Source organism: Oreochromis aureus, linkage group 7, assembly GCF_013358895.1.
Source record: "Oreochromis aureus strain Israel breed Guangdong linkage group 7, ZZ_aureus, whole genome shotgun sequence".
NCBI lineage: Eukaryota > Metazoa > Chordata > Actinopteri > Cichliformes > Cichlidae > Oreochromis > Oreochromis aureus.
The window spans coordinates 4587428-4615382 of NC_052948.1; the positions used below are offsets into that span (position 1 = coordinate 4587428).

Genomic DNA, 27955 nt, shown 5'->3' on the forward strand with positions numbered 1-27955 from the left:
TCATTGCAAAATAAAATCACAAATTGTTCTGCTGTGCAGGCGAGACATAATGAAGTATGTCTTGATAACACTCCTTGCGTCCACTACTGATGTGGTGAACAGTTTTAAGTAATGTGTACAGAAGTACAGAAATGGCAACACAGGAAATAAAAAAAAGCATGGCTGCAGGAATTGTTGTATAAGAGAATAACAGAAGAGCAAAATTCGGAGGAACATCACACTCACAGCCGGACATGACTTAACTTGCAGTAATGTAAATCTTATAAAGGAAATATATACTCAAAAGTTCATGTGTTTGCAATAGTACAAGATCAAACCAAGATATAATATCTTAGTTTGATCTAAATTTAACAGACTTAGTTTATTTCTAATGTATCTTAAAGATGGCTGTGCGGAATAACCAACAAGTATTTTGTGCTTTAAGATACTAGAAATCTACATTCAGAGAATTAAAAAAAAACCTTTAGGTTGATTTCTTACTATAAAAAGTAATAATTGTGACATTTTTGTTCTTTTGTGGATAGCAGCCACTGAGCTCAGACATCAAGCAGACTGTGGCTGGATTCATTTGTGCTGGTAAGGCAAGTAATAATGAAAGGAAAAGGTTTGCAGGTTTGTGAGACGTTCATAGCTTGAGAGGTGTGTGGGTGTGATTTGTGTTTATGTTTTAAAAATTTCTCATGAACATTATTTTTTTGCCTTAAAATATTATGAAGGATGCTTGTCTTTGTCATCTTGTTCTTACTATCATTAATCATCATGTCTCAATTTAATGCTATAATTTCTTCATGCTTTTGAGCACATAATAGCCGTGTGCAGCTTTCATAGATATTATAGATAAACATACTTGGAAGCAAGCAGGAAACAGTGATAGAAACATTTTATTTTGTGACTGCAGAGTCATCAAAGGTCAAATTATACTTTTCTGAGAGCCAAATTTGATGTCAGTGCATACCAGACCCAATAGATCCTGGTTTTAAGGTGCCTTCACACTGTGCAGTTTCAGCAGTTTGTTGCATCATTGTAAGCCACAATGTGTGACATGGATCACTAAATTTTGGTGAGAAGTCAAGATTAATGCATAAAGATTGTATAATGATAACACAGACTCACGTAAGTATGTTAATGATAACAGCTGCAGGACACTTCATACAAATAAGGCTTCTGGTGCAAGAGCTCAGCTAGATTTTATTCTTTTTTTGAAATCCCAAATATTTTTTTTCCCACCCTTTACTTAAATCTGTTACATTTGAGTTTGCTTTGTTTGGGTTTTTTGCACAAATCCAGGGAACCAATTGATCAGTGCTAATTTTACTCTCCAGTTAGTTAGTCAGCTGACATAAGTCACTTTAAAAATCACAATAATCAAATTCTGGCATGTTAAATTCCTTTCTTTCTTTCTTTTTAACACAGTGTGCTTTGAACCCGGCTTTGTCCAAAAAATTTAAAAGCTTCCCATTTTTGAACATCACACATTTGACTTCAACCTTTAGGTGAGCAATCCAGACTCAGAGGGAAAACTGTGGAGGGACTTTTCCCAGATATGGTGCCAAATTTCATAAATTTTGCTCATACAGTTCTTGGGGCTGCCGTGAACTCCACTGGTAGACAAAGAAAGACTAAGAAGAATTTGTATAAGATTCAGTAGCTTCATTACTAGAGCCCCCAGCAGGTTGCAAAAACAGACAGAAAGTGTCAAGTGCTGTAAACTTCCTGAATGGATTCCAGATGTGTTTTCTCGTCCTATTCACAACTTTGAAGGAAGGTATGAGGATGGCATTTTGGCAGTCAGTTCTCCCTCCCCCTACACTTTAGTGAGTCTACACCCATTTTTTTCATTAGGTTTACAGATGCTACATAGTACGTTATTGTGTTGTTGCTAAGCTGGACTGTTTTGCCTTTTCTGTGTTCATTCGTCAGCCTTTCTGTTATTATGATCTGAAACAGAAAGACAAGAGCCACAGTAGCTGGTTTCTACCACTTAATGTACTTTTTCAGAGATAGCAAAGTTACAATGTAGCAAAGCTACACTGAATACAAATTTGCAACATTATAAAAAAGATTTAAAATGCAATACATCTGAATAGGGCTGCACATAATGTTTCATTGCATTGTTCATTTCTGTACTAAGAGAAATTACAGGAATAAAAAATCTCAGTCAGGTTTCAGGTATTTAGAAATCATATTTTGACAACACACACACACAGAGAGAGAGAAGCACAAGATGAAAAAAATTGCACTCTCGCGGTCATGGTTTGTCTGTTTTTGTGACATCCTGACTTTGTAAGTACATGGTGATTTGCAGTGGATTAGACAGACACAAAGATGTGAAATGTGCAAGAATTAAGTATTAAGAGTATTTGTAGGTGTGTTAAAACACAAGGTGTGTTTCTTGTGTTTTAAATAAACACCTTAAAGCAGAAAACTGTGTTACTTGTTCATAAAGGTGAAGGCACATTTGTGTGTTGCAAATCTTCAGTATTACTTGCATTTTGCCTTTTAAAATTATAAGCACTATAAGAGTTTTGTTTTCTCATTTTGAATCTACACACTGCCTGAATCACCAATGCACCACAGCATGAGAAAAGCAATTGAAAGTAGAGCAGTCCCTAGAAGATCTCCGAGGGCTGTAAGGTAAGGTATTGAGTAACTGTCAGGGTCTTTACCCCTCCTCCACAGACAGTGAACCAAACAGTCAGCCATGCAGAGCAGGATTAACACCTACGAAACAAAGAATGAGACATAAGATCACTGCAGACTAGGTTGCTCTATGCAAAGAGAAATAGCCTATCAGTGCACATCTGACTTACCTGAATCAAAGACGCAAACAAGAAGGCGATGGTGAAGAGAGGACTTGGCAAAGTGTGGCCTCCTTTGATCAGGTGAATAGCATGTAAGAAGATCAACTGACCAGGGATCACCAGGAGAAGCAAAATCTTAGCAGATCGATGGTTTGCTCCTGCCCAACAAAGGTGAACGTCAGATTGTGTTGGCAATCTGTGTTTATTATGTAAATTGTTTCAAATTTGATTTTTACCTGAACCAAAGAATGTGTGCCAAGGGTTGGAACAGCTCTGTCGACCCACAGGAAGCTCCCCCGGTGAGTGTTTCAAATGCAGATGAGTTGAAATACGACTAGACTGTATGGAAACAAGATTTCCTCCAACACCTCGTGAGAAAAGAAAAGGAGCATTTAAGCCAGCTTTTGTGCAAGCAAAGAATAAAGAATATGAACAAAAAAGGATGACATTCAACTGGTGACTAACCTAACCTATATTATGTGCTGTGACAAAAGAGGGAAATTGTGCCACCATTAGCATAAAAGTCAAAAACTTTGTTTCCAAGAATTGTACTGTCCCAAAATCAGAATTCTGATCATGTTTCAGAGCTACAAATACTTAAAATGTGACACATTAACATTTGCACCACAAGCTTCCTAAGAGAAAAACACGAAATGCTACTTTGCTGAAGGGAAAGTTGGAAATGGTTCAGTGAGTGTTGAGCATTTAATGGGTATATCCACAGTGACCTTTGACCTACTTTGGTCTGAAATGTTTCATGTGGGAAGTAAAAATCCTCATTAATATTTTGACCAGTGTTTAATTTCATGAGAAATATTATGTGTGAAAAGTATCATAATTATTTACTCCACTATTTTCAGTTAATGTGTGTATTAAAATACATGTGTACAACTCAGTTAGACCAAAGGACAGTTGACTTGTCAAAAAAATTCTAAAACACTGGAATATCACATATATAGTACTAATAGATCATTTATTTTACACCACATGTATTTGTCTCACAACACAGAACGCTTTGAGAACTTTTTGAGCTTGAGTGATCAGTATCTATCTAACACGAAGACTCTGTGTGGGTGTTGATGTTGTACTTAGACTCCACATGCAGCTTGGGAAATGGATAGTACCCACGCTGCTCAAGGTCTTTCTCATGGCAGAGGGATGGGCTGAATGGTTGCGATACACAAGGCCATGTGGCCTCATAAAAGATTTATCAGAGACAGATCCACATTGGAGATGGGAAATATGGAGAGAACAGTGAAGTATCTGCTCCAAAGGTTGATTCTGTTCATCTGGACGTAGCGTTTTCAGTGGGAGAAAGATTTTGTCACTCGTCCAAGTGACTTCTTCAGTCTCAGCTGACTCCAGGTTTCTCCAATCTTATAAACAGTACATTGCATAATGACTGAATCTAGCACCACTGAAGGAACAATGGGCTGAGAGGTCAGTTCCTTCATCATAATTATGCAAATTCTCATGACCATTGATCAACAATCACTGATCAATGGCCATGAGTACCATTCACAGAGAGTTGGGGAATTGGCTGCAATGATGGCATTGTAAGATGGTGTAAGATGTACCCTTAGGCCCCCTCCTCGACTCAGAGATGGTCTTTCCCTTTTCACATAAATGCCTTCCTTGACTCCGCGCTCAAACCACCGTTCCTCCCTGTCCAGGATGTGTACATCCTCATCACTGAAAGAGTGTCCACTGGCCTGTAGGTGTAAATAGACTGCAGAGTCCTGGCCTGACGAGGTGGCTCTTCTGTGTTGTGCCATCCGCTTCGCTAGAGGTTGTTTGGTTTCCCCGATATATAAATCCTGGCAATCCTCCTGGCACTTAACAGCGTACACTATGTTACTCAGTTTGTGTCGGGGGACCCGATCCTTGGGGTGGACCGATTTTTGGCGCAGTGTTTTGGGTTTTAAAAGCCACAAAGACACGGATTAACTTACCTTGATGATTGAGAATGCATTAAGATGTAAAGTATCAGATTTTCTGAACATCTGTCAGGGCAAGGAAATCACAGATTGGGCAACCTTGGTAGAAGCCGTGGAGCTGCTGATGTTGCTGGTCCGTCTATTGATTTTGTTCAAGTCTACAGGGAGTGCAGAATTATTAGGCAAGTTGTATTTTTGAGGAATAATTTTATTATTGAACAACAACCATGTTCTCAATGAACCCAAAAAACTCATTAATATCAAAGCTGAATGTTTTTGGAAGTAGTTTTCAGTTTGTTTTTAGTTTTAGCTATTTTAGGGGGATATCTGTGTGTGCAGGTGACTATTACTGTGCATAATTATTAGGCAACTTAACAAAAAACAAATATATACCCGTTTCAATTATTTATTTTTACCAGTGAAGCCAATATAACATCTCCACATTCACAAATATACATTTCTGACATTCAAAAACAAAACAAAAACAAATCAGTGACCAATATAGCCACCTTTCTTTGCAAGGACACTCAAAAGCCTGCCATCCATGGATTCTGTCAGTGTTTTGATCTGTTCACCATCAACATTGCGTGCAGCAGCAACCACAGCCTCCCAGACACTGTTCAGAGAGGTGTACTGTTTTCCCTCCTTGTAAATCTCACATTTGATGATGGACCACAGGTTCTCAATGGGGTTCAGATCAGGTGAACAAGGAGGCCATGTCATTAGTTTTTCTTCTTTTATACCCTTTCTTGCCAGCCACGCTGTGGAGTACTTGGACGCGTGTGATGGAGCATTGTCCTGCATGAAAATCATGATTTTCTTGAAGGATGCAGACTTCTTCCTGTACCACTGCTTGAAGAAGGTGTCTTCCAGAAACTGGCAGTAGGACTGGGAGTTGAGCTTGACTCCATCCTCAACCCGAAAAGGCCCCACAAGCTCATCTTTGATGATACCGCCCAAACCAGTACTCCACCTCCACCTTGCTGGCGTCTGAGTCGGACTGGAGCTCTCTGCCCTTTACCAATCCAGCCATGGGCCCATCCATCTGGCCCATCAAGACTCACTCTCATTTCATCAGTCCATAAAACCTTAGAAAAATCAGTCTTGAGATATTTCTTGGCCCAGTCTTGACGTTTCAGCTTGTGTGTGTCTTGTTCAGTGGTGGTCGTCTTTCAGCCTTTCTTACCTTGGCCATGTCTCTGAGTATTGCACACCTTGTGCTTTTGGGCACTCAGTGATGTTGCAGCTCTGAAATATGGCCAAACTGGTGGCAAGTGGCATCTTGGCAGCTGCACGCTTGACTTTTCTCAGTTCATGGGCAGTTATTTTGCACCTTGGTTTTCCACACGCTTCTTGCGACCCTGTTGACTATTTTGAATGAAACAGCTTGATTGTTCGATGATCACGCTTCAGAAGCTTTGCAATTTTAAGACTGCTGCATCCCTCTGCAAGATATCTCACTATTTTTGACTTTTCTGAGCCTGTCAAGTCCTTCTTTTGACCCATTTTGCCAAAGGAAAGGAAGTTGCCTAATAATTATGCACACCTGATATAGGGTGTTGATGTCATTAGACCACACCCCTTCTCATTACAGAGATGCACATCACCTAATATGCTTAATTGGTAGTAGGCTTTCGAGCCTATACAGCTTGGAGTAAGACAACATGCATGAAGAGGATGAAGTGGACAAAATACTCATTTGCCTAATAATTCTGCACTCCCTGTATTTGGTACAGCTTATTGGTCCAGGAGTTCTTTTTGTTTATTTTGTCAACACATTATTGAAATCATATTTCAGTAAATTATTTTCATGATTAAATTAGCATTTTTTTTAATTCAGTTTAGAGAATACAATTAGGTCTTCAGCTTCAGTTATTGACACAATGTGAGACATAGGACTGCTGTCTAATCTCACATATGCCAGAAGTGGTCATAAAATGATTTCAATCTTCCATTAAGTTAAGCCACTTATCTACAAGTAGAACACTGCACTGTGCTTCATCATAAATACTGATGAATAAGATAAAAAATAAATAAACTTCATAGCAATGGAAATACAAGTGTTTTCTAATAGTGTTCCTTAAATCTAGGGAGGAGCAAACCTAACAAAACTTAAAAGAAAGAAACAAATGAATAAACAAAGAAGCAAAGAAATATGAAAAGAATCAGAGTGATTATGCATATAAAAGTGGAAAAGCATCGGCCCTTGCACAGAATTCTAAAGAACTTCACACATTTGTGGTGTCAAAGACTTGTTGCCTACAACAAGTAGGGACAATGCATATTCATATATTCATATGCATATGCATATTCATGTATTCATTCAAGCAACTCAAAGAAGTCCAGACGCTTTTCTTTGCAAACTCCTTTGACTACGATGACCTGGATGACTGAGAACCTTCACAGACATATTCATGTATTCATGTTTTGAAAAGCAAATTGCTTTTAAGATAAAAGATCCCAGTTGTAGGATTGACTATGCGAATAACAGCTAAAGCAGAGAAGTCTTCCCCAGATCGCTCTCTGATTATCAGATTCTTATCTAGGTCTTCACACTTTCAGATCTTTAATAGGCCTTAAAGTGTGACGACAAGATAGTCCCAGCTGTGAGTGTGCAGTCCTTTTGAAATTTAAAACAGAGTCAGAGCATCTGTGTAGACAGTGAGGTGTGTTCGCAAGATAGCTTCATCACTGGGATCTGAGTAAACACTAGGTTTTTGCATCTTTTTTAAATGCTACTTTTATCCATTGCTATTGGTTGATAGAGTTTATTAAAAAAATATTGATGTGTCTTTCAATAATGACATATAAAGTATCTTAATCTTAATCTTAGAGGGAATGGATGTCAGCTGGTCATGTGAGACATGGTTTACCCAACATTTTATAGATCTTGATCATTTTGTTTAAAGGTGCAAGTTGCAGTGCAGTTTAAACATTTGGATCCCTTTGCAGGATTTGACTTAACCAATAGCTTGGGCCAAGAGCTTTGGTTAAGTTCCAGGTCACTTTGTTAATTGTCTAGACTAAACCTACAGTTGTAGTCGGAAGTTTACATACATTCATCGGGGGTCTTTCAACTCTCTTTTTCCAGGGTGGTATGATTTTACACCAAACATCTGTAATGTATTTAAAAACAAGAATTAAGTGCACAGGTTTGAACTTATTTTGGATTTTCCCTAATCCAGCACTTTATCATTTTTTATCGTTATTTTTTAATTGTTTTTATTGTTAACTTGGTTTCCCTTGGTCTTTTCCCGTGTGGTATGAATAAATCTTCTTGTTTTATTTTGTTGTATTAATCCGTGACACCTTAAAGGCCAGTCCTTGAAAATGTGGTCGGACATAAACCGGCCTGTGGCGCAACTTTACTTTACTTTATTTAACATTGTAAAAATGTATTTTAGTGACTCTATCAACTAATGGAAAGGGATAAAAGTGGCCTTTTAAGAAGACACAAAAATAGTAACAAAAAGAACTATAAAAACTAGCAATTAAAAAAACTACATACAAACAAAAGGAAGAAATACAAAGAACGGGAATATATGCAAACATTGGCTTGTTGCTATCTATCAGCAATACAGAACCACAAATGATTTTTCTACTCATATTACTGGTCATATTATTTTACAAGCAGAAATATAAAACTTATTTCACTGGAAGAGGTTTGAGTTCCAGGTAATACTAGAGATGGACCGATCCGATATTACGTATCGGTATTGGTCCGATACTGACGTAAATTACTGGATCGGATATCGGTGAGAAATTAAAAATGTAATCCGATACATTAAATATAAAAAAAAAACACCTCACAAAACTTGCAACACGGCGTAACTCGGCTCATAACCGTAGCACGTTGCAGCAGTATGCCTCACGTGATAGAGCGGCTGTGTGTATTTGTAGCCTCGCTACCAAACCAGCATTTCATCTCCGAGGAAGTTATCCCAGAGAGAAGTAAAGCAAGTGTGTAAGTTCATCTCTGAATGTTTGTAAAGCGTTCCCATGTCAAGCTTAACAACCGATATATGGAGCGACTGCCTCTCTCTCCCTCACCTTCCTGCAGCTACTTCAATCGTGAAACTGCTTAACGATCAGCTGATCGGCTTTTCTGTCGCGAGTCCGTCTCTCTTCTTTGTTTTTGGCCCACTTTGCACCAGAAAGAGGAAACCAGCGGCTGAACAACAGCAGCACGTTTAACCTTGATAAGCTGCTGTTAGAATTTTTATTTAATATTACTTTCTACACCAGGATCCTTTTCTACATAGCTGACGGCTGGTAACTGTGCAGGGGCGGATCTAGCAAAGTTTAGCCAGGGGCCGATAGGGGCATGAACAGGGAAAAGGGGCACAAAGACATACTTTTCTTTCTTATTCTCATTTAAAATGTCTAGCTTTTAATAAATAATTATCTGAATCTTACACCCAAAGTTTTAATCTGATGTAAAATGTATAGAAGTCCATTACTGTATATAGTAACTGTTAAGTCTAATATACCCTAGTAAGCTATAGTACTTTTTCCTTTGGGAAAGTACCATCTGTGCAGTCTGCAATTCTGTTGAAGAAAGATGTTGAATCTATTTAATTATTCTTGAAAAATAATTTATTTCTGTGCATTTTTTTTCACCCTGCATCAAATTAAAGTTGATTACATCGATTAAGCATCATGAGGTGGAGGGTGGGGGGTGGTTCCCTATTTTTTTTTTTGCTGGGAGTTTGCAACCCTATTAGTTAGGTTGCTTAATATTTCTGCTAAGTACTCTTTAAAATACCAGAAGAGGAAGGATGGAGTAGGTTTAAGTTTATTAGATTGATCAGTTTTGCTGAAATATAAAATATTTTGGGTGCAGTGTATTTTTACATACAGGTATAACAGAATAGCTTTAGTGTTATTGTTTACTTAAACTTGAGTATGAACTTATACAAAATGCAGCAAGATATTAAAAAACAGTTTTATTGATTAAAAACACACTATATCGGTTCATATCGGTATCAGCAGATATCCAAATTTATGATATCGGTATCGGTATCGGACATAAAAAAGTGGTATCGTGCCATCTCTAGGTAATACAGATGCATATAAGAGTTCGAGGAAATACAAATATATACTCAAACATCCTCATGCAAAGACATGCATGGGCGAACAAGCACAACACTGTCCTCAGAGAGTAAAAGGAACACTACTGAAGAATATGCAGCAATGCATAGTAACTTATCTATCTTACCTGACATTTTAACTTCCTCATAATAAATTTTTAGGGCCTGGCTTCAGCTCACTAAATCACCTGTCGAGTCGCAGATTTTGACACAACGCTGTGGTGGTCCAGCTTTTCAGATCCAATTATATCAAATCACTCATAAAGATCTTTTGGAAAAGAGTAGAATTCTTAGAACAGAGTTTATTAAACAGTGTCATATGAACAGCAGAACAGTACATTTTACAGCAAAAATAACACATAGAAAGCAAGCAAAGCAAACTAAAGCAAAGCAACCCAGAGGTGCAGAGTCTTAAAGCACATCCGGCAAAGACATACAAAAGGAAAGACAGGAAAAAGGCAGCAGTCTGGGGTATATCAACCTTCCTTTTTAAATAGAATCAGCGTTGGGTACCCTTTCATCCTTTGTTCTTTCTTTTCATCTTCCACTTATGATACATAACTTTCTGACCCTGCCCCATAACTTCTCGAGAACCAGTCTTACAACAGGAATATTTTTTTCACATGTTCACTAAGAATAGAAATGATGATTATGTGAGCATTACCAAATTATGTACAAAATGTAGCATTGTCCATAAGTTACATCAATATGTTGTTATGATCTCAAATACAAGAACACAAATAAAGAGAACAACTCACCATTTATGACAGGGGCATAAACTATAATCCCTGCCAAGTTTGGATCTAACACAGTCTTGTCCAGAATAACTCCTCCAATACTAAAAGAAAGACAATCAAAATAATACCAGTAAGAAGTATGTGAGGATATTCATAATATTTTTCTATTATCTTTTTCTAACATAAAGCAAACGAGTTAATGGTATCAAATGATCAAATTGTTATTATATAAATTATACAAATGATGATTTACTGTATTTTTTTATTTAAAAATTCACACTAGAGAACACCATCAGGAAATCTGAACATGTGAAAGCAGCAGAGAGTACCTGCTGATGAGCATTGCTGTAATGATCGGTTCCCAGCCTGTGTGCAGCAAGATTTCACTGGCTGGATGTTTGGATGAGACAGCCACCCAGGCAGGAATCAGACATAAAAACGATAGATTTACCAGATACAACACATAGGGATAAAGTTCTGTCAAAAAGAAAAAATAGGTTATTTTGCATTTATTTTCTATCAGGATTTAGTCTAAAAAAGTAAAGGCTGTGATCTTGGTGGACTTGGGTGAACTGGTGTCATCTGTTGGCCAAAAGTAAAAATATACAGCATTACTCTTCACTGTTTGTACATTCAAACCAGACCATGTTATGGCCCTTATCTCTCACCTATAAAGGAGTAGAACCACTGACTGAAGCATGCCAACAAGGCAAGAGTGATGAGATCTCCAAAGCTGGCTGCTATCGGTGTGGCCACATTGTCAGGGTTGATTCCTATCCGCTTGGAGCCAATGATCACTCCCACCATAACAATACCTTGAAAAAGTTAAAGACAAGCTAAAAGTGTTCAGTGTTCATTCTGCTTGATCATTTGACCTTAAAAGGTTTTCATTCAAATATTTCAGCTTTAATAAAATAAAGTAATATAGAGTCAAAAACGAATGGAATGCAGTTGTAACTGAAAACACATTTTAATGGGGAAAATTAAGAAAAATGTTATCATTTTGTAGTATCCAGGACATTGCTAGAACACTAAGCTCAATACATAATAATAGTAACTGAATTATTTTAGACATTAGACATCAGCAGCTGTGAATATGTAATGTGTGCATTGTAGCTACAGATGATATGAAATGATGTCTGTGAAGGTCCTCAGTCATCCAAGACATCGTAGTCTACGGAGCTTGGAAAAGCGTCACCTGTCATCCAAGAAGCTTCTTCAGTTCTAAGAGCAATTGGTGGAGAGTCCCAGATTTTTAAGCCCTATTAGGAATGTTAATAAGAGACCTAATCACACGAGCCAAGGTGTGAAAATGGGAGTGGGTCTCAACCAGCCAAGTTTTATGTGTGAACCCATTGTGAGACCTAGGCTACGTCCACACTAATGCGTTTTCGTTTGAAAACGCATCGTTTTCTCTCCATTTTGGCCTCCCATCCACACTGAGACGGTGTTTCCTCAAGGAAAAACGCAGCGTTTTGGAAACGCTCTCGAAAACGCATACATTTCAAAACGGAGCTGTCCCGTTGCAGTGTGGACGATCAAAAACGCAGACTTTCTAAAACGATGACGCATTTTAGTCATGTGATGCAGTCATGTGACCAATTAACCCTAGAACACTATCGCTATAAATAGTAACACAATCACTAATGCCGGGTGATTTTTACCCGATATAATATAACCAATAAAAAGTAATCAAATATATCAAAATATGACAACACATGACAAATTAGAGTGGTCGTCTTTTACTTTCAACTGTGCCGTGTCTAACAAAATGAAAAAAAACCCTCCTAAAACAAAATAATGACTCTGGAAAGCTGGTCTTTGGTCCACCCATTCCTGGGAAATTTGAGACTTCCCTGGTGAAGGCACAGGCTCCTCGACACGCAAACAGCTGCAGGAGAGAGAAATCATGTAAATGTATTTGCTCGGGTGTAAATCACCCGGCGATAGTGTTCTAGGGTTAATAAATCTAATAGTTATCACCTCTTCAGGAGAATAAAGCAAACTAAAACTACATAATAATTTCACAATCATTAATCAGGGATATAACATGGCATAAGATGGGGTCTAAAGTACACTCAGATGTCGTGCTGGGAGAAGACTCTCCTGAGTTTGTCTGGTAAACCCGCTACATAAGGGATGATAATATTGTTCCGTTTGTGTTTCTGATTCTCAATAGTTTGTGTCTGACCTTCCTTTCTGTGCATCTTTGCTGATTTGATGAAAGCCCAATTAGGACCAGTTTGCCATTTCTGGACTGTGCTGTGCTCATTGAGGAGAATGGAAACAGTGAGATTATTATATTATCTTATGCCATGTTATACCCCTGATTAATGATTGTGAAATTATTATGTAGTTTTAGTTTGCATTATTCTCCTGAAGAGGTGATAACTATTAGATTTATTAACCCTAGAACACTATCGCCGGGTGATTTACACCCGAGCAAATACATTTACATGATTTCTCTCTCCTGCAGCTGTTTGCGTGTCGAGGAGCCTGTGCCTTCACCAGGGAAGTCTCAAATTTCCCAGGAATGGGTGGACCAAAGACCAGCTTCCCAGAGTCATTATTTTGTTTTAGGAGGGTTTTTTTCATTTTGTTAGACACGGCACAGTTGAAAGTAAAAGACGACCACTCTAATTTGTCATGTGTTGTCATATTTTGATATATTTGATTACTTTTTATTGGTTATATTATATCAGGTAAAAATCACCCGGCATTAGTGATTGTGTTACTATTTATAGCGATAGTGTTCTAGGGTTAAACTGATTTGTATTAGATTAGACTGCTGATTTATTGTGAATGAATGATATTGTTTTATGATGCATTATACTGCTGAGTTATAAGAAATACCGTTTTCAGAGAGTCATGGCCTTATTTGTCTGATTAGAAGAGAACAGAACATACCGGAGAGGTTTTCTGCCCCATCTCATCAGGAGGAGATAAAACAAGGAGCCGAGGTCATAACTTAGGCGCCGTGTGAGAGAAAGAATGTGAATGTTTAGGCTTTTACGACTAGGTGGGGGCCACTAGAGGCTATAAGAGCTTGAGTAACCCTCCACCAGTTTGAGATTTGCTGTGACCCTCTGCATGCAGGTCTCCCCATCATGATGGTTTATGCTCATAAAGTGTTGAATTGTATGGGATAAATAATTGTTGATTGAGCATTTATACACCGAGTATTGTCCTTCCTTCAGCCCAAAGATTAAAAGAATTGGGAGATTTTAACAAAACCTAACTTTGAAGTTTACCGGAAGCCCACACGCAAGGACCAGTATCTACTCTTTGACTCCAACCACCCTCTGGAACACCAACTTGAAGTGATCAGGACCCTACAACACCAGGCATCACTTATCCTAAGTGGGCTTTCATGAAACACAACCTTAGCAACGTAGTGTATGCTTTACAGTGCAGCGAGGAATGCTCAGACCGCTACATTGAACGACCATCTTTGAACAGAGGCGGTGTCTTACGACACCAATTGTCTGCCATTTGACCTCAGTAAGTCACATGATAGGGTGGGACTAGATCTGACAATGGGTTCACACAAAACCTTGGCTGATTGTGACCCATTCTCATCTTGATGCATTCTCAATCATCCAGGTAAGTAAATCTCCAAAAGTTGATTCTGTTCATCTGGACGTAGCGTTTTCAGTGGGAAAAATGTTTCGTCACTCATCCAAGTGACTTCTTCAGTCTCAGCTGACTGCAGGTTTCCCCAACCTTATAAACAGTACATTTGCATAACGACTGAAACTAGCAGCACTAAAGGAACAATGGGCTGAGAGGTCAGTTCCTTCATCATGATTATGCAAATTCTCATTACCATTGATCAACAACCACTGATCAATGGTAATGAGTACCATTCACAGAGAGTTGGGAATTGGCTGCAATGACGGCATTGTAAGATGGCGAAAGATGTACCCTTAGGCCCCCTCCTCGACTCAGAGATGGTCTTTCCCTTTTCATGTAAATGGCGTCCTTGACTCCGCGCTCAAACCACCGTTCCTCCCTGTCCAGGATGTGTACATCCTCATCATTGAAAGAGTGTCCACTGGCCTGTAGGTGTAAATAGACTGCAGAGTCCTGGCCTGACGAGGTGGCTCTTCTGTGTTGTGCCATCCGCTTCGCCAGAGGTTGTTTGGTTTCCCCGATATATAAATCCTGGCAATCCTCCTGGCACTTAAGAGCGCACACTATGTCACTCTGTCTGTGTCATATGTTACTAACATAACATATGTTAACATATGTTACAACATATGTTACTCTCACTGAAAACGCTACGTCCAGATGAACAGAATCAACTTCTGGAGATCTATTCTCGTTTTCACACCTTGGCTCATGTGATCAGGCAGAGGATCAATAGGGGGTCCACGGCCCTATTAGGGATACTCCCAATACGTCTTAAAAATCTTGGGCTCTCCACCAATTGCTCTTAGAACTGGAGAAGCTTCTGAGATAAGCGGTGAAACATCTTCAAGAAACGCAAGAAATCCAGATGCTTTTTTTTCAAGCTCCTTAGACCATGAAATATGAAATATTATTATTGGGTTTATCTAAGTACAAACCCTGCTGGAACAATTATACAACCAACTGCAGCAGCAAAACAAGACACAAGACAGAGCTTGCTGTGTGATCACTCCCGAGGGAGGCCGACTAAGGCCAAGTGCTGTTCCTTCCACTTGAACCTCGTCAACCTCAGCCGGACTTCCCATAGCGCTCCTTTTATTGTGATTACATGAGTATGCATAGTCCCATTAACACGTGACAGTCTCAAACAGGCATATGTGTGTTAAAGCAGAGTATACACCTGTCTGTGTGTGGGTGCGGGTGTGTGTGTGGGTCAAAATATGACCCTGTGAAAACTGCTCAGCCAGGCCTAACAAAGTTTTACTATGTTATCTGCAAAGTAATACAACTCCCAAGATGACCGGCACCAGGAGCCTCCTGGGAGATAGTGGGAGTCTCCCTTGGAGCAGCCCAACTAAGACAAAAGACTGTTGTAACTGAACAGATACAGAGTGTGTGTTCTGCCATACCATATATCACCAAACAAGATGCGACCTTCACATGAACTTAACATGAGGTATGCCAGAACACATGAAGGGAGTGAACGTCCTCCCCTCTCATGGTGCACAGAGTGCACACAGAACCTTAGCAGACCTAAATAAGGATGACACATTTTATCAACATACAAACGATTATATATCTCTAAGCATAAAGTGCAAATGACAATCTTAAGTTATCACTCTCACAAATATGTTTTATTTTTTTACAAGAGAGTGTGAGGTAGCATAACATAAACAGCAAGGAAGGTGATAAGTGGACAGCATCAGCATAGTAGTCAAGTTTCTTTTAAGTATACTTTATTTCTAGCATCTTCATTCTACCATAAAACAACCAACCTGGTAGGCAAAATCTCACTTGCTTTATACAGGACTTTACACACACCTGAATAGGGATGGGTACCGGTGTCCGGTGCCATCATAAACGGTAGTAACCAGACCGAAAAGCAGCGCGCATTTCAGTGCTTTATTTCGGTGCTTTTTTTTTTTTTTTTCCTGAGCCAATTCTAGCCAATCATTTTACGTTTCCGAGGATAGTAGGCGGGCCCAGGTACGTACGTTCTTTTAGAGCAGAGCTACAGATTAAAAATGCCCGAGGCGAAGCGGTCAAAAGTCTGGCTGTACTTCGCAGCAAAAGATGCAAACTCAGCAGCCTGCAACAAGTGCTTTAAGCTGATACTGTGATACTGTCAAAGGAGGTAACACCTCGAATCTGATGAAACACCTGGCGGCGCATAGCGTTGTTTTTTTTTAAAGCCGAGAAATGCGCCGTGTTTGATCGCTTGCTGCGAGACCTCACACCGTGCACATCTACTGCGGGTGTGGTGCCTGTTATCGGACCCGGAGTTAGCAACATCCCCCAAAAACCCGAAGAGTAGAGTCCTGGCCCCTAGCCCTGCCAGCGTAGCAGAAATGATGACGGATGATGATGGCAGCAGCAGCCGTTCTCCTCTGCGTGAGTAGCTTAATGTTGTTCGTGTGTAATTCACGTTGAGTAGGCTAACCACGTTATTACATTAATGCATGTAAGGTGAACTAGCAAACACCGTCGTAGTTACATGCGGCTGTCTTCTTGTTTGATGGCAGATACTCCCTTCACCCTGGCCAAAAAGGCTAAAATGACCAAAGAAAAAGTGGAAAACAGTTAAACATGAGAGGTTTTTGGACAAAGTTTGTGTTTTTTCCATTGTTTAAGCACTGCTTCCAGCCAAGAGTGAGACCATATATGCCCTATAGCTGCAGAAAAGGCTAACATTGTTATCTTTTTACAAAAAACAGCTGAACATGAGAGGTTTTTGGACCAATTTTGTGTTCTCCATTCTTTAAGCACCGGTTTGAGCACCGTTTAAGCACCGGCACCGTTTCAAAAGTACCGGTTTGGCACCGGTATCGGATAAAACCTAAACGATACCCATCCCTACACCTGAACCTTATTAGTGTCTACCATTGGAAAAAAAAAAAAGGTCAGACCAAACAATATGATTCTAAACAAAGAACAGGAATAAGATTATGCGTGAAATTGACAAACTCATTTACTCATTTACCACTCACTTTAAAGAAAATAAACAATGCTATACAAAATGAAAAACCCTTCATTTGATTACACCCAGTGATGCAATCAATGACCTCATGACCCTATATAAACAGGAAGTACTGGGGCGGCCCTTCCCACATACCTGGTTTAGATATAGGACCTGAATAAATGGACAAACATGGTAAGTATTACCAAAGCAGCATAAAGAAACATAATTTACCAGACATTTGCCTGTGAACAGAAGAAAATTCAAATGACCTGATGGTTAATAGTATTTGCTTTAAAGAACATATGCATGGATGTAATGGATGTAACTACTGCTACCACAAACAAACCCGGGATAGTATGTTAAGCAAAGTTACACCAGCAATGTCTAAATTAAAGCATTATGGTTGACTGTAAAATAACAAGGAATAAATTATCAATATGGTTAAGGGACAAGTGGTAAATGAGTTCATGTCTAACCACTTTGTCACAGAGAAGTCAAGAACAGTGTAGTCCGAAGTAACGGCAAGTTATTGTTTACCTTGCAGCAGTGAAGCCACAAATGCAGTAGAAACACTGGTTGAGCACAGGAGCATTATATGATTAAAGGGCATCTGTCCTTCTGCCATCCAGCCCAACAGAGACGCCATTAGGGAAGCCAGCAGGCCCAGCACTGTAGCTTGTAGCTTTTTAAATGAAAAGAATAATGAGAAGATATCATTCCTGGCAGACATAAAGTCATACCGCACAGATAAGCAGATATATGGAATATTGACATTTTTATACATATATTTTGTCACACAGTTTTTTGTTTCCTTGTTTTTTGAATGAAAATGATGTACCTGCTTGAGTGCCAGGTTTCCAGCAATCAGCATCCACGTTTCTCTGGGAGAGTCCATTTTTCCTGCATTCACCTGATAGCATCAGACATTTTATCTCCTTAAAAAATGAGCATCTACAATTTAATTACATGACAAACCCATTTAGCTGACGGCGATACTATCCATCTATCGTCTCTCGTTTATCCAATTCAGGGTTGCAGGAGGTCTGAAACCTATGCCATCTATCACAGGACAAAAGGTAGGGTACAGCATGGATAAACTTGTATACATTAAACATATATATTATATAATTATATATATTCGCATACACTATATACCGACACTAGTGTTTTTATATATTAGAATCACCATGTTAGGCATTTAACATACATATTTGAATTAAGACCCATATATTTAGGTCAAGTATTATCCACATTTATATCATAAGCCTGCTTTACTTGTTGTATGAATACCTGTTGATCCACACCGCTTGTTTTTAGATTTAATAATTAAGATTAATATGTAACTTTTGATTGTGTTATGGCCTGTGGTGACATGCCAAGACAAGGGGTTAATCGAAGTTGGCCCTGCTGAAGATGCACCTCTGACAGCCTACACTGTCCAAAGTTGTCAAAAACCTGTCATTAATAAAATTTATAGCTTACTTTTGGCAGCAAAACTGACAGAACTGTCAGGCGGATTAATCGTTTCTACTGTGAAGCCGTCCTTGCACCTGTTGTTTCTGAATTTCTAAACTCACTTTGGCCATAAAACTGTCAAAGGGCTGATTAAAATGATGGATGAAAAGGTCTGGGAAGAGTGCCCAGGAAGTTATATAAGACAAGTGCTGAAGATCAAAAAGAGAACAAAAATGTGTAAAATCAACATATTGACTGAAGTAACACATTTAATTGTGATGTACTTTTCTGCTGTTCATATGACTCTGTTTAAAAAACTCAAGTACTGTACTCTTTTTCAGATGATCTTTTCAAGTAATTTGATTTTAATAGGCTCTAAACACCTGGTTCTCTTCATCATTGGCTGGATAACGCTTATCATGTTATCATGATCACCAGTCTATTGCAGCGCTAATTCAGAAACAGACAATTATACATGCACACATTCTCACTCTCAACTACGGCCAGTTTAGCATGACCAGTGAAGCGAGATCGATCAACTGTAGACCAGACAACAAACGACGGAGGCCCAGAAAAGTGCAATCAAACGATGAGTTTATTGACAACGGAGAACAACCATCAGCATATGGCTTATTTGCTCTGACAAAAATACACTGAGTTCTGGTTTTATAGCATAGAGGATCACACCCCACATACACGTCAATACAGGTCAAAATACATTATGTCCAGTCATTGTTTACAGACAAGGGTACATCTTGTACATCTCTAATAACTATAAACAGACATATAACTTCTCTTTTTGAGAACACCTTCCTTTTAAGGTAATAACTTCAAGCTTCAGGGCCTCTAAGGGCTAATAATGGACCCTCGTCCTCAATCACTAAGTAGACTGAATTGGCGCAGGTCTCAAATAAGAAGCAGAAGACACTTGGGCCTTCGCTCAGGCCTGCTACTAGTTCTATGTGTATTGTAAGCATGCATGCAATTAACCTGCTATGTTCTCATCTTCCCTCAACATGTATCACCTGGACACTCTCACCAGTGAAGCTTAAAACCCTCTTGGATAGAACATCAACTCTAAACAAGCACAGATATGCAATGTGTATAAAATGAACTAAACCTGTGAATAGAATGAATGTGATGACAAACATTTTCAATGCAATATGAACCCTGTAAACAATATTACTGTTAAAATAATACTCTAAAACATGTTATTAATACATTTATCATAAGGCAGATTATATGGCAGCAATAAAAGAATCTCTAAATCCCAACACCAGTTAATTTAATTCCATACATATCTTTGAGGTGGAAGCCAGAGTTACCCGGAGAAAACCCACAAAAACATGAGGAGAACATGCAAACTCCAGACAGTGGGGCCTCAGGTGGCCAGTGGATTCAAATCCAGGACCTTCCTGCTGTGAGGCAACAGTAAGGAGACCAGAGTTGGGTAGTAACGAGCTACATTTACTCTGTTACATTTAGTTGAGTAAGTTTTTGAAAAAAGTATACTTCTAAAAGGACCGTTGGACCATACTTTTTACTTTTACCTGAGTAAAAGGGGGGCTTGAGCAGAGGGAGGGGGCTCTGTATTTAGTGCATGAAAGCTGGTGCAACAATGGGACAATTATAAAGAGTCACTGCTCCCCGAACCTCGAGTACATGTCAGTAAGATGCCGGCCTTTTTTTCTACCTAAGGAGAGCTAAGGGTAGTGATCATCACGGCTGTCTACATTCCACCCGACACGACGTGTAAACACGACGCTCTCTATCCTGATGAACACCATTAACGAACAGCAGCAGGCCCACCCTGAAGGTGTTTACATATTTGCAGGTGACTTTAATAAGGCCGACATAAAGACTGTACTCCCAAAGTTCTATCAGCATGTAAAATGTCCCACCAGGGGAGAGAACACTCTAGATCACGTTTACTCCAGCATCAAGCATGCATATAGAGCCATACCCCTCCCCCGCCTTGGCCAGTTCGACCACCTCTCCCTCCTGCTCTCCCCAGCCCACACCCCCCTCAGACGCAGTGCCAAGCCTACCACAAAGACTGTTACAACCAGGCCAGAAAATGCTCTCTCCAAACTTCAGGACTGCTTTACACAGACAGACTGGGACATATTAGAACACCAGGACCTAGAAACTTTCACAGGATCAGTACTGGACTATATCAAGTTTTGTATTGGAACTGTGACTGTGGACAAAAGCATTCGGGTATTTCCAAATCAAAAACCCTGCATACCTTCACCAGAATCTTGAACCTCTCACTGGATCAGGCAGCCATCCCATCCTGTTTAAAATCAGCCACAATCATGCCAGTGCCGAAGAAGTCTCCCATCACCAGCCTGAACGATTACTGCCCAGTGGCATTCACGCCGGTAATCATGAAATGCTTCGAGAGACTAGTCCTTCAGCACATCACGGACTACGTCCCCCCAGAATTTGACCCCTACCAGTTCGCATACAGATCCACAGAAGACGCCATCGCCCTCCACACTGTGCTGAGCCACCTAGAACAGCGGCAAAGCTATGTCCGAATCCTCTTTGTGGACTACAGCTCAGCCTTCAGTACAATCATCCCGGACATCCTCATCACCAAACTGGTCACTCTTGGCCTCCCCCCTCTCACATGTGCCTGGATAAAGGACTTTCTTACAAACTGGCCCCAGACTGTAAGACTTGGCCCTCATCTCTCCTCCACTCGCACACTGAGCACCGGGTCCCCGCAGGGCTGTGTGCTGAGCCCCCTCCTGTATTCTCTCTACACTAAGAAAACCAAAGGGTTCCTTCCTGAGGACCCTCAGGAAGTACAAGCTGGACTCCAACTTGCTGCTGACCTTCTACCGCTCGTCCATTGAGAGCCTGCTAACATACTGCATCACAGTATGGTATGGCAGCTGCACTAAGGCGGACAGAGCGAGGCTTCAGAGTGTAGTCATGGCAGCACAGAAGCTCATTGGCTGCCCTCTCCCCTTCCTGATGGACATTTATTTCTCCCGCTGCCTCAGCAGAGCAGCACACATCATCAAAGACAGCTCCCACCCTGGTTTTTAACCTCAGGGAAGCGCTACAGGTGCATCAGCACAAAGACCCACAGCCTCAAGAACAGTTTCTTCCCAAAGGCCATAGCCACCCTTAACTCATACACATGCCGATAACACAGTCCCACCCCCCATTTTCCCATTTACCTGTATAAACCACCACTGTGCAATACCAAATTCTATGTGCAAAAACCCAAATCGTATATACATAACACTATTTATTTATATATTTACTTTTTTACTCTGGATTGTATGTTTGTACATTTTATATATTTTTTCTGTTAATACTGTAATGTAAATAGTGCTGCAGAACTGTGCACCCCCCACCTCACCCACACGTTTGCACGGAGTTGGAGATGCTCTGTATCTCACTGTATAACTTGGCATTCTATTCTATTCTAGTCTAGTACATTTGTGAAGAAGAAACGCTACTTTTACTCAGTTATATTTGGCAATATTCAACACTTTTTTAAATAATTCATTTCACACATTAGATAATACTACTAATAATGGATCATGCCGCCAGTGGAGTTACCTGTAACTCTTTCACCAATCAGATGTAGCCATGCAGTCACATGACCAGTTATAAACTGTGGCGGGCAGGGCGGCCCAAGCCTTTCAAACTAGCGGACACACGGAAAGATCATTAATAGGGCGCACAAAAGATTTGTCACATTATCCCCATAAACAACATGCTTTTATAGAAATCATTGTGACACAAGTATTTAGATTCTTGTTTCACAATGTGCATGAACTCAAAATCTTTAGAGTTTCATATTTATAAAGTATCGCAAATAATACATTTATACCATTGTATGAGCTACACTTCTTGTAAAAAATAAACTGATTGGTAATGCGTTTGAGAAAAGCTCCTGCTGTGACCTTCCTTCTGTGAGGGCACACACACACACACACACTCACACACACACACACAGAGAGAGAGAGGGGGAGATCATTAATACAAAGGATTGGAGTCGGTTTTGGATTTTCACTTGTTGTTGGCTTTAATATGAACAGTCACATAAAATTCACTCCAACTTTTTGCCTTTGCTTCAATTAGGATGTTTCTTTAAATCTACAACAGCTTCCTTTTCAAAAAGTTTACTGACATAGTAAAGAAGTAGCTAGGGAACTCAGTAAGTATGAACAACAATAGCTTAGGGACAGTTTCTACAATAAAGAGGAATTCATCATCTGCAGTTCATCAAAAAAGCACAATATTAAAAACAATTCAGCAGACCCTCAGAGTATGGATTCAAACTGTTTTCAGCTGTAGAGGCTTGCATTAGAGTGCATTGGTGCTTGGGCATCTTTTATATAGCACTGTTATACCATCGTGAAATTAGCTATATAAATATGCTCAAGAGTCTATCGTATGTTTGTCATGCAATTAAAAATTCAAAAATATAATTTTTAAATCAGTAACTTTGCAAAATTTAGAGGAAATGTTTTTGGATAACAAATGTGTCACATTTTAAACAGGGTTTGAATAATCAGCGCTAACACACAGACATTTATGCACTGGGTATAACAGACATGCTTACTGTGTGAAAGGCCCTCAGATGTCTTGGAGCAGAGAAACACGCTGTATTGTTGCTTTTCTCTATTGTATAAGCCCGTAGGTCAGAAACGTTCTGTGCGGGTAGCAAAGTGGGCTCCAACACACATCCAGGAATCCGTGTGAAAGAAAGGTGTCGCTGCAGCTAGGCTCTCAGGATAGTCAGGCTTTTATTTATATTTGCATTCTGGTGCGTTAAAACTAGCAGCCTCTGTGTCCCGCTTGGATCCTCATTCCGAAAATTCTGATATTTAAATAAAATGGTGAATTAGCTAGTGACGAGGAGCCACTTAGATCCGTAAAATGAAGTTTGATTAAATTAAACTCTTATGAACAGCTAACTACCTCGCACCGCTGTGTCTGGGATTCGAAAAAATAAAAAGTTAAAACGCTATACCTTGCGGCAGTTGTGAAGAGCTGAGGAAAATAGGGGAGAGCGGGGTAAGTTGTCACACTTTTCACACTGACTAACTTTTACTGAGCACCATACATCACAACGTAATAAATGTTTCACCAAATGAAAGAAGGAAGTCTCGGGCACATATGATGTATTCATTACATTTTCAGATCTTATCTCATTACGGAGTTGTAGACTGTTGAGTGGAGAATGTGCACTTGTGACAATTTACCCCATCGGCAGGTAAGTTGTCACACTAGATTATCTTAAAATAAGAACACAAATACTTAATTGTGATTATTGATTTTAATTGTTAAATTCAAACCAAAACTGGAAATTTGAACAATTATGCAAAGAGAATTTGGAAAAAAAACAATTATTTCAATCCAATACACATTTTAATCAAAACATTAAGTAGAAAGAAAACTTTAGTTTGAACTTTAAACTCAAATGTTCTCTGGCTTGCACATAAATCCATCATAACTGAATGGAATGCTGCAAATAACTTGCTTTACTTAACATGTTTATCCTCTGAACAAAACAGATGCCCTATTTCTGATTAATCAGACTCAACTTCAGAGTCACAATTCTGGCACACATAAATTGCCTGGCCTGAGATGCAAGCATCATGGGCCCATTTGTTGCATTTTACGCATTTTACCCAGGTCTCTTTTGGACGACTGTTTGAAAATGGCTCCACACAGACAAGGCAGAAGCACTCTTCATCATCTGATGATGACTGCACTGATTGGACTGTTTTTGAAGCTGCATCTGATAACCTGGATGAGCTCACGGACACTGTGACATCATACATCAGTTTTTGTGAAGACGTGTGTGTGCCAACAAAGACCTTTTGCACATACAACAACAATAAACCATGGTTCACTCCTAAACTCCACCATCTTCGTAAGGCCAAGGAGGACGCCTACAGAAGTGGTGACAGGGCCCTGTACAAGCAAGCCAGGAACACACTGACCAAGGAGATCAAAGCAGCTAAAAGGATCTACTCCCAGAAGCTGGAAGAACGGCTCTCAGCCAACGACCCTGCGTCAGTGTGGAGGGGCCTGCAGGAAATCACCAGCTACAGACGCCCCCACCCACTGTTGAAGCAAACAAAGACCTGGCCAACGAGCTAAATACATTCTACTGCAGGTTTGAGACAGACAGACTCCCACGCCTCACCCTCCCTCCCCAGAGACACCGCTTCAGACACTGACCCCAACACACCTTCCACCTCTCCCCCTTCACCCTCACCCTCTCCAATCCAGTCTCAACGACCACCCCACCCTCCCCAATCCAGACTCAACGACCACCACCACCCTTCCCATTTCAGACTCAACGACCACCACCACCCTCTCCAATCCAGACTCAACGACCTCCATCACACCTCCCACCCCTTTCCTCCTCCCTGAAACTCAGAATACACACTGAGGATGTGAGCCGACTATTTCAGAAACAGAAGCCCAGGAAAGCCCCAGACCAGACGGTGTTTCACCCTCCTGCCTCAAGACCCGTGCTGAACAGCTGGCTCCCATCTTCACTCGCATCTTCAACAGATCCCTGGAGCTGTGTGAAGTTCCATCCTGCCTCAAACGCTCCACCATCATCCCTGTTCCCAAGAAACCCACCATCACAGGACTGAACGACTACAGACCTATCGCCTTGACGTCTGTGGTCATGAAATCCTTCGAACGACTGGTGTTAGCCCATCTGAAGGACATTACAGGCCACCAGCTGGACCCTCTGCAGTTTGCCTACCGGGCAAACAGGTCGGTGGATGATGCAGTGAATATGGGGCTGCATTACATCCTGCAACACCTCGACCGCCCGGGAACTTATGCCAGGATCCTGTTTGTGGACTTTAGTTCGGCTTTTAACACCATCGTGCCTGAACTTCTCTCTTCCAAACTCTCCCAGCTCAGCGTGTCTCCAGCTACCTGTCAGGTGGATCACCAGCTTCCTGACAGACAGAAAGCAACAAGTGAGGCTGGGGAGATGACCTCTGAAACTCGGTCCCTCAGTACTGGTGCCCCTCAAGGATGTGTCCTCTCACCACTACTGTTCTCCCTCTACACTAATGACTGCACCTCCAAGAACTCGGCTGTTAAACTCCTAAAGTTTGCAGATGACACCACCGTCATTGGCCTCATTCAGGATGGTGATGAGTCTGCATACCGGCAGGAAGTTGAGCGGCTGGTACTCTGGTGCAGTCAGCACAATCTGGAGCTGAACACTCTTAAAACTGTAGAGATGACAGTGGACTTCAGGAGACATCCCCAACTCTGCCCCCCTCATCATGTCAGACAGCCCTGTGTCGACTGTGAAGATCTTCAAGTTCCTGGGTACCACCATCTCCCAGGACCTGAAGTGGGAGACCAACATCAACTCCATCCTCAAAAAGACCCAGCAGAGGATGTACTTCCTGAGACAACTGGGAAGTACAGTCTTCCACAGGAGCTGCTGATCCAGTTCTATACTGCGGTCATTGAGTCTGCTCCTGTGCTCCTCCATCACAGTCTGGTATGGTGCAGCCACAAAACAGGACAGGAGCAGACTGCAGCGGACTGTACGGGCAGCAGAAAGGATCATCGGTGCCCCCTGCCCTCCATCCAGGATCTGTACCTCTCAAGAACCAGGAAACGGGCAGGAAAATCATCACAGACCCCTCACACCCTGGACACAGACTTTTGACCTGCTGCCCTCTGGCAGACGGTACAGAAGCCTGCAAACCAAGACCACCCGACACAGGAACAGTTTCTTTCCCTTGCCATCTCCCTCCTAAACAGTTGACCTGTCACACTGCTCCCCACTGCCAGACTGCAACTGCACCTTATGTACATTCTGTAGTATTCATTCCACCTCATTTCATTTCTGTATTTTATGTACATAAGTTTAGTTATTTATAGTTGGTTTACACAGCTTTGTGTATGTATGTGTATGCATGTGTAATGTACATATAGACGTGTGTGTGTGTGTGTGTGTGTGTGTGTGTGTGTGTGTGTGTGTGTGTGTGTGTGTGTGTGTGTGTTTACATTGTTGTGCTTGAGAGCCACCATCTACCGGAACCAAATTCCTTGTATTTGTCCGCGCATATACTTGGCCAATAAACACGATTCTGATTCTGATTCTGATGACTCTTGAATTATTTTTCTTCTTTTAGCTGCGTTGTTCTTCATAGGTCCAGATGTTTTCCCCCCTCGCGTCCCTCTCTTTTGAAACAGCTTTTGCTAGATTCAGCCTTATTCTTTTCTTTTTCTAGTTGCTGCTTCACTGGCGTGTCGGTTAGAATTGCTGATTTGGCGCTTTCTTCCTTTGCTGGATGGTTTTCGCGCGCCAGCTTTTGGATATGGCCGGATGTCCTCTGGAGTTGGTAGTCCGCTGTCAGTAATTGCAGTGCTGGGTAAGGGTGAGCTCGTGATAGAGATGGTGCTGGAGCTTGGCAGTTCAGAGTTGGTGCTGGGGCCTGGCAGTGCAGAGGTAGTGCTGGGGCCTAGCAGTGCAGAGTTGGTGCTGGGGCCTGGCAGTGCAGAGGTAGTGCTGGGGCCTGGCAGTGCAGAGTTGGTGCTGGGGCCTGGCAGTGCAGAGGTAGTGCTGGGGCCTGGCAGGGCAGAGGTAGTGCTGGAGCCTAGCAGTGCAGAGTTGGTGCTGGGGCCTAGCAGTGCAGAGGTGGTGCTGGGGCCTGGCAGTGCAGAGGTGGTGCTGGGGCCTGGCAGTGCAGAGGTGGTGCTGGGGCCTGGCAGTGCACAGGTGGTGCTGGGGCCTGGCAGTGCAGAGGTGGTGCTGGGGCCTGGCAGTGCAGAGTTGGTGCTGGGGCCTGGCAGTGCAGAGTTGGTGCTGGGGCCTGGCAGTGCAGAGGTGGTGCTGGGGCCTGGCAGTGCAGAGGTGGTGCTGGGGCCTGGCAGTGCAGAGGTGGTGCTGGGGCCTGGCAGTGCAGAGTTGGTGCTGGGGCCTGGCAGTGCAGAGGTGGTGCTGGGGCCTAGCAGTGCAGAGGTGGTGCTGGGGCCTGGCAGTGCAGAGGTGGTGCTGGGGCCTGGCAGTGCAGAGGTGGTGCTGGGGCCTGGCAGTGCAGAGGTGGTGCTGGGGCCTGGCAGTGCAGAGTTGGTGCTGGGGCCTGGCAGTGCAGAGGTGGTGCTGGGGCCCAGCAGTGCAGAGGTGGTGCTGGGGCCTGGCAGTGCAGAGGTGGTGCTGGGGCCTGGCAGTGCAGAGGTGGTGCTGGGGCCTGGCAGTGCAGAGGTGGTGCTGGGGCCTGGCAGTGCACAGGTAGTGCTGGGGCCTAGCAGTGCAGAGGTGGTGCTGGGGCCTGGCAGTGCAGAGGTGGTGCTGGGGCCTGGCAGTGCAGAGTTG

General features: G+C 41.5%; 1 protein-coding gene across 5 annotated transcripts in view; it reads right to left on the minus strand.

Moving 5' to 3' along the window:
• Positions 1 to 865: 865 nt before the first annotated feature.
• Positions 866 to 27955, minus strand: part of slc41a2a (solute carrier family 41 member 2a) — a 37522-nt gene continuing 10432 nt past the window's right edge. For 2 of the 5 annotated variants that reach the window (XM_039615324.1, XM_039615325.1), the window contains 8 exons: positions 17993 to 18064; positions 17692 to 17836; positions 11234 to 11380; positions 10895 to 11042; positions 10587 to 10666; positions 3038 to 3169; positions 2811 to 2959; positions 866 to 2721 (listed from right to left, as the gene is read on the minus strand). In XM_039615324.1, coding sequence (XP_039471258.1) covers positions 2545 to 2721; positions 2811 to 2959; positions 3038 to 3169; positions 10587 to 10666; positions 10895 to 11042; positions 11234 to 11380; positions 17692 to 17836; positions 17993 to 18064 — 1050 coding nt within the window. In that variant the 3' untranslated portion in view covers positions 866 to 2544. Of the gene's footprint in view, positions 2722 to 2810; positions 2960 to 3037; positions 3170 to 10586; positions 10667 to 10894; positions 11043 to 11233; positions 11381 to 17691; positions 17837 to 17992; positions 18065 to 22191; positions 22426 to 23200; positions 23644 to 27955 lie in introns of those variants that run through there. The other 3 variants (XM_039615327.1, XM_039615328.1, XM_039615326.1) reach the window with 3 other exon arrangements.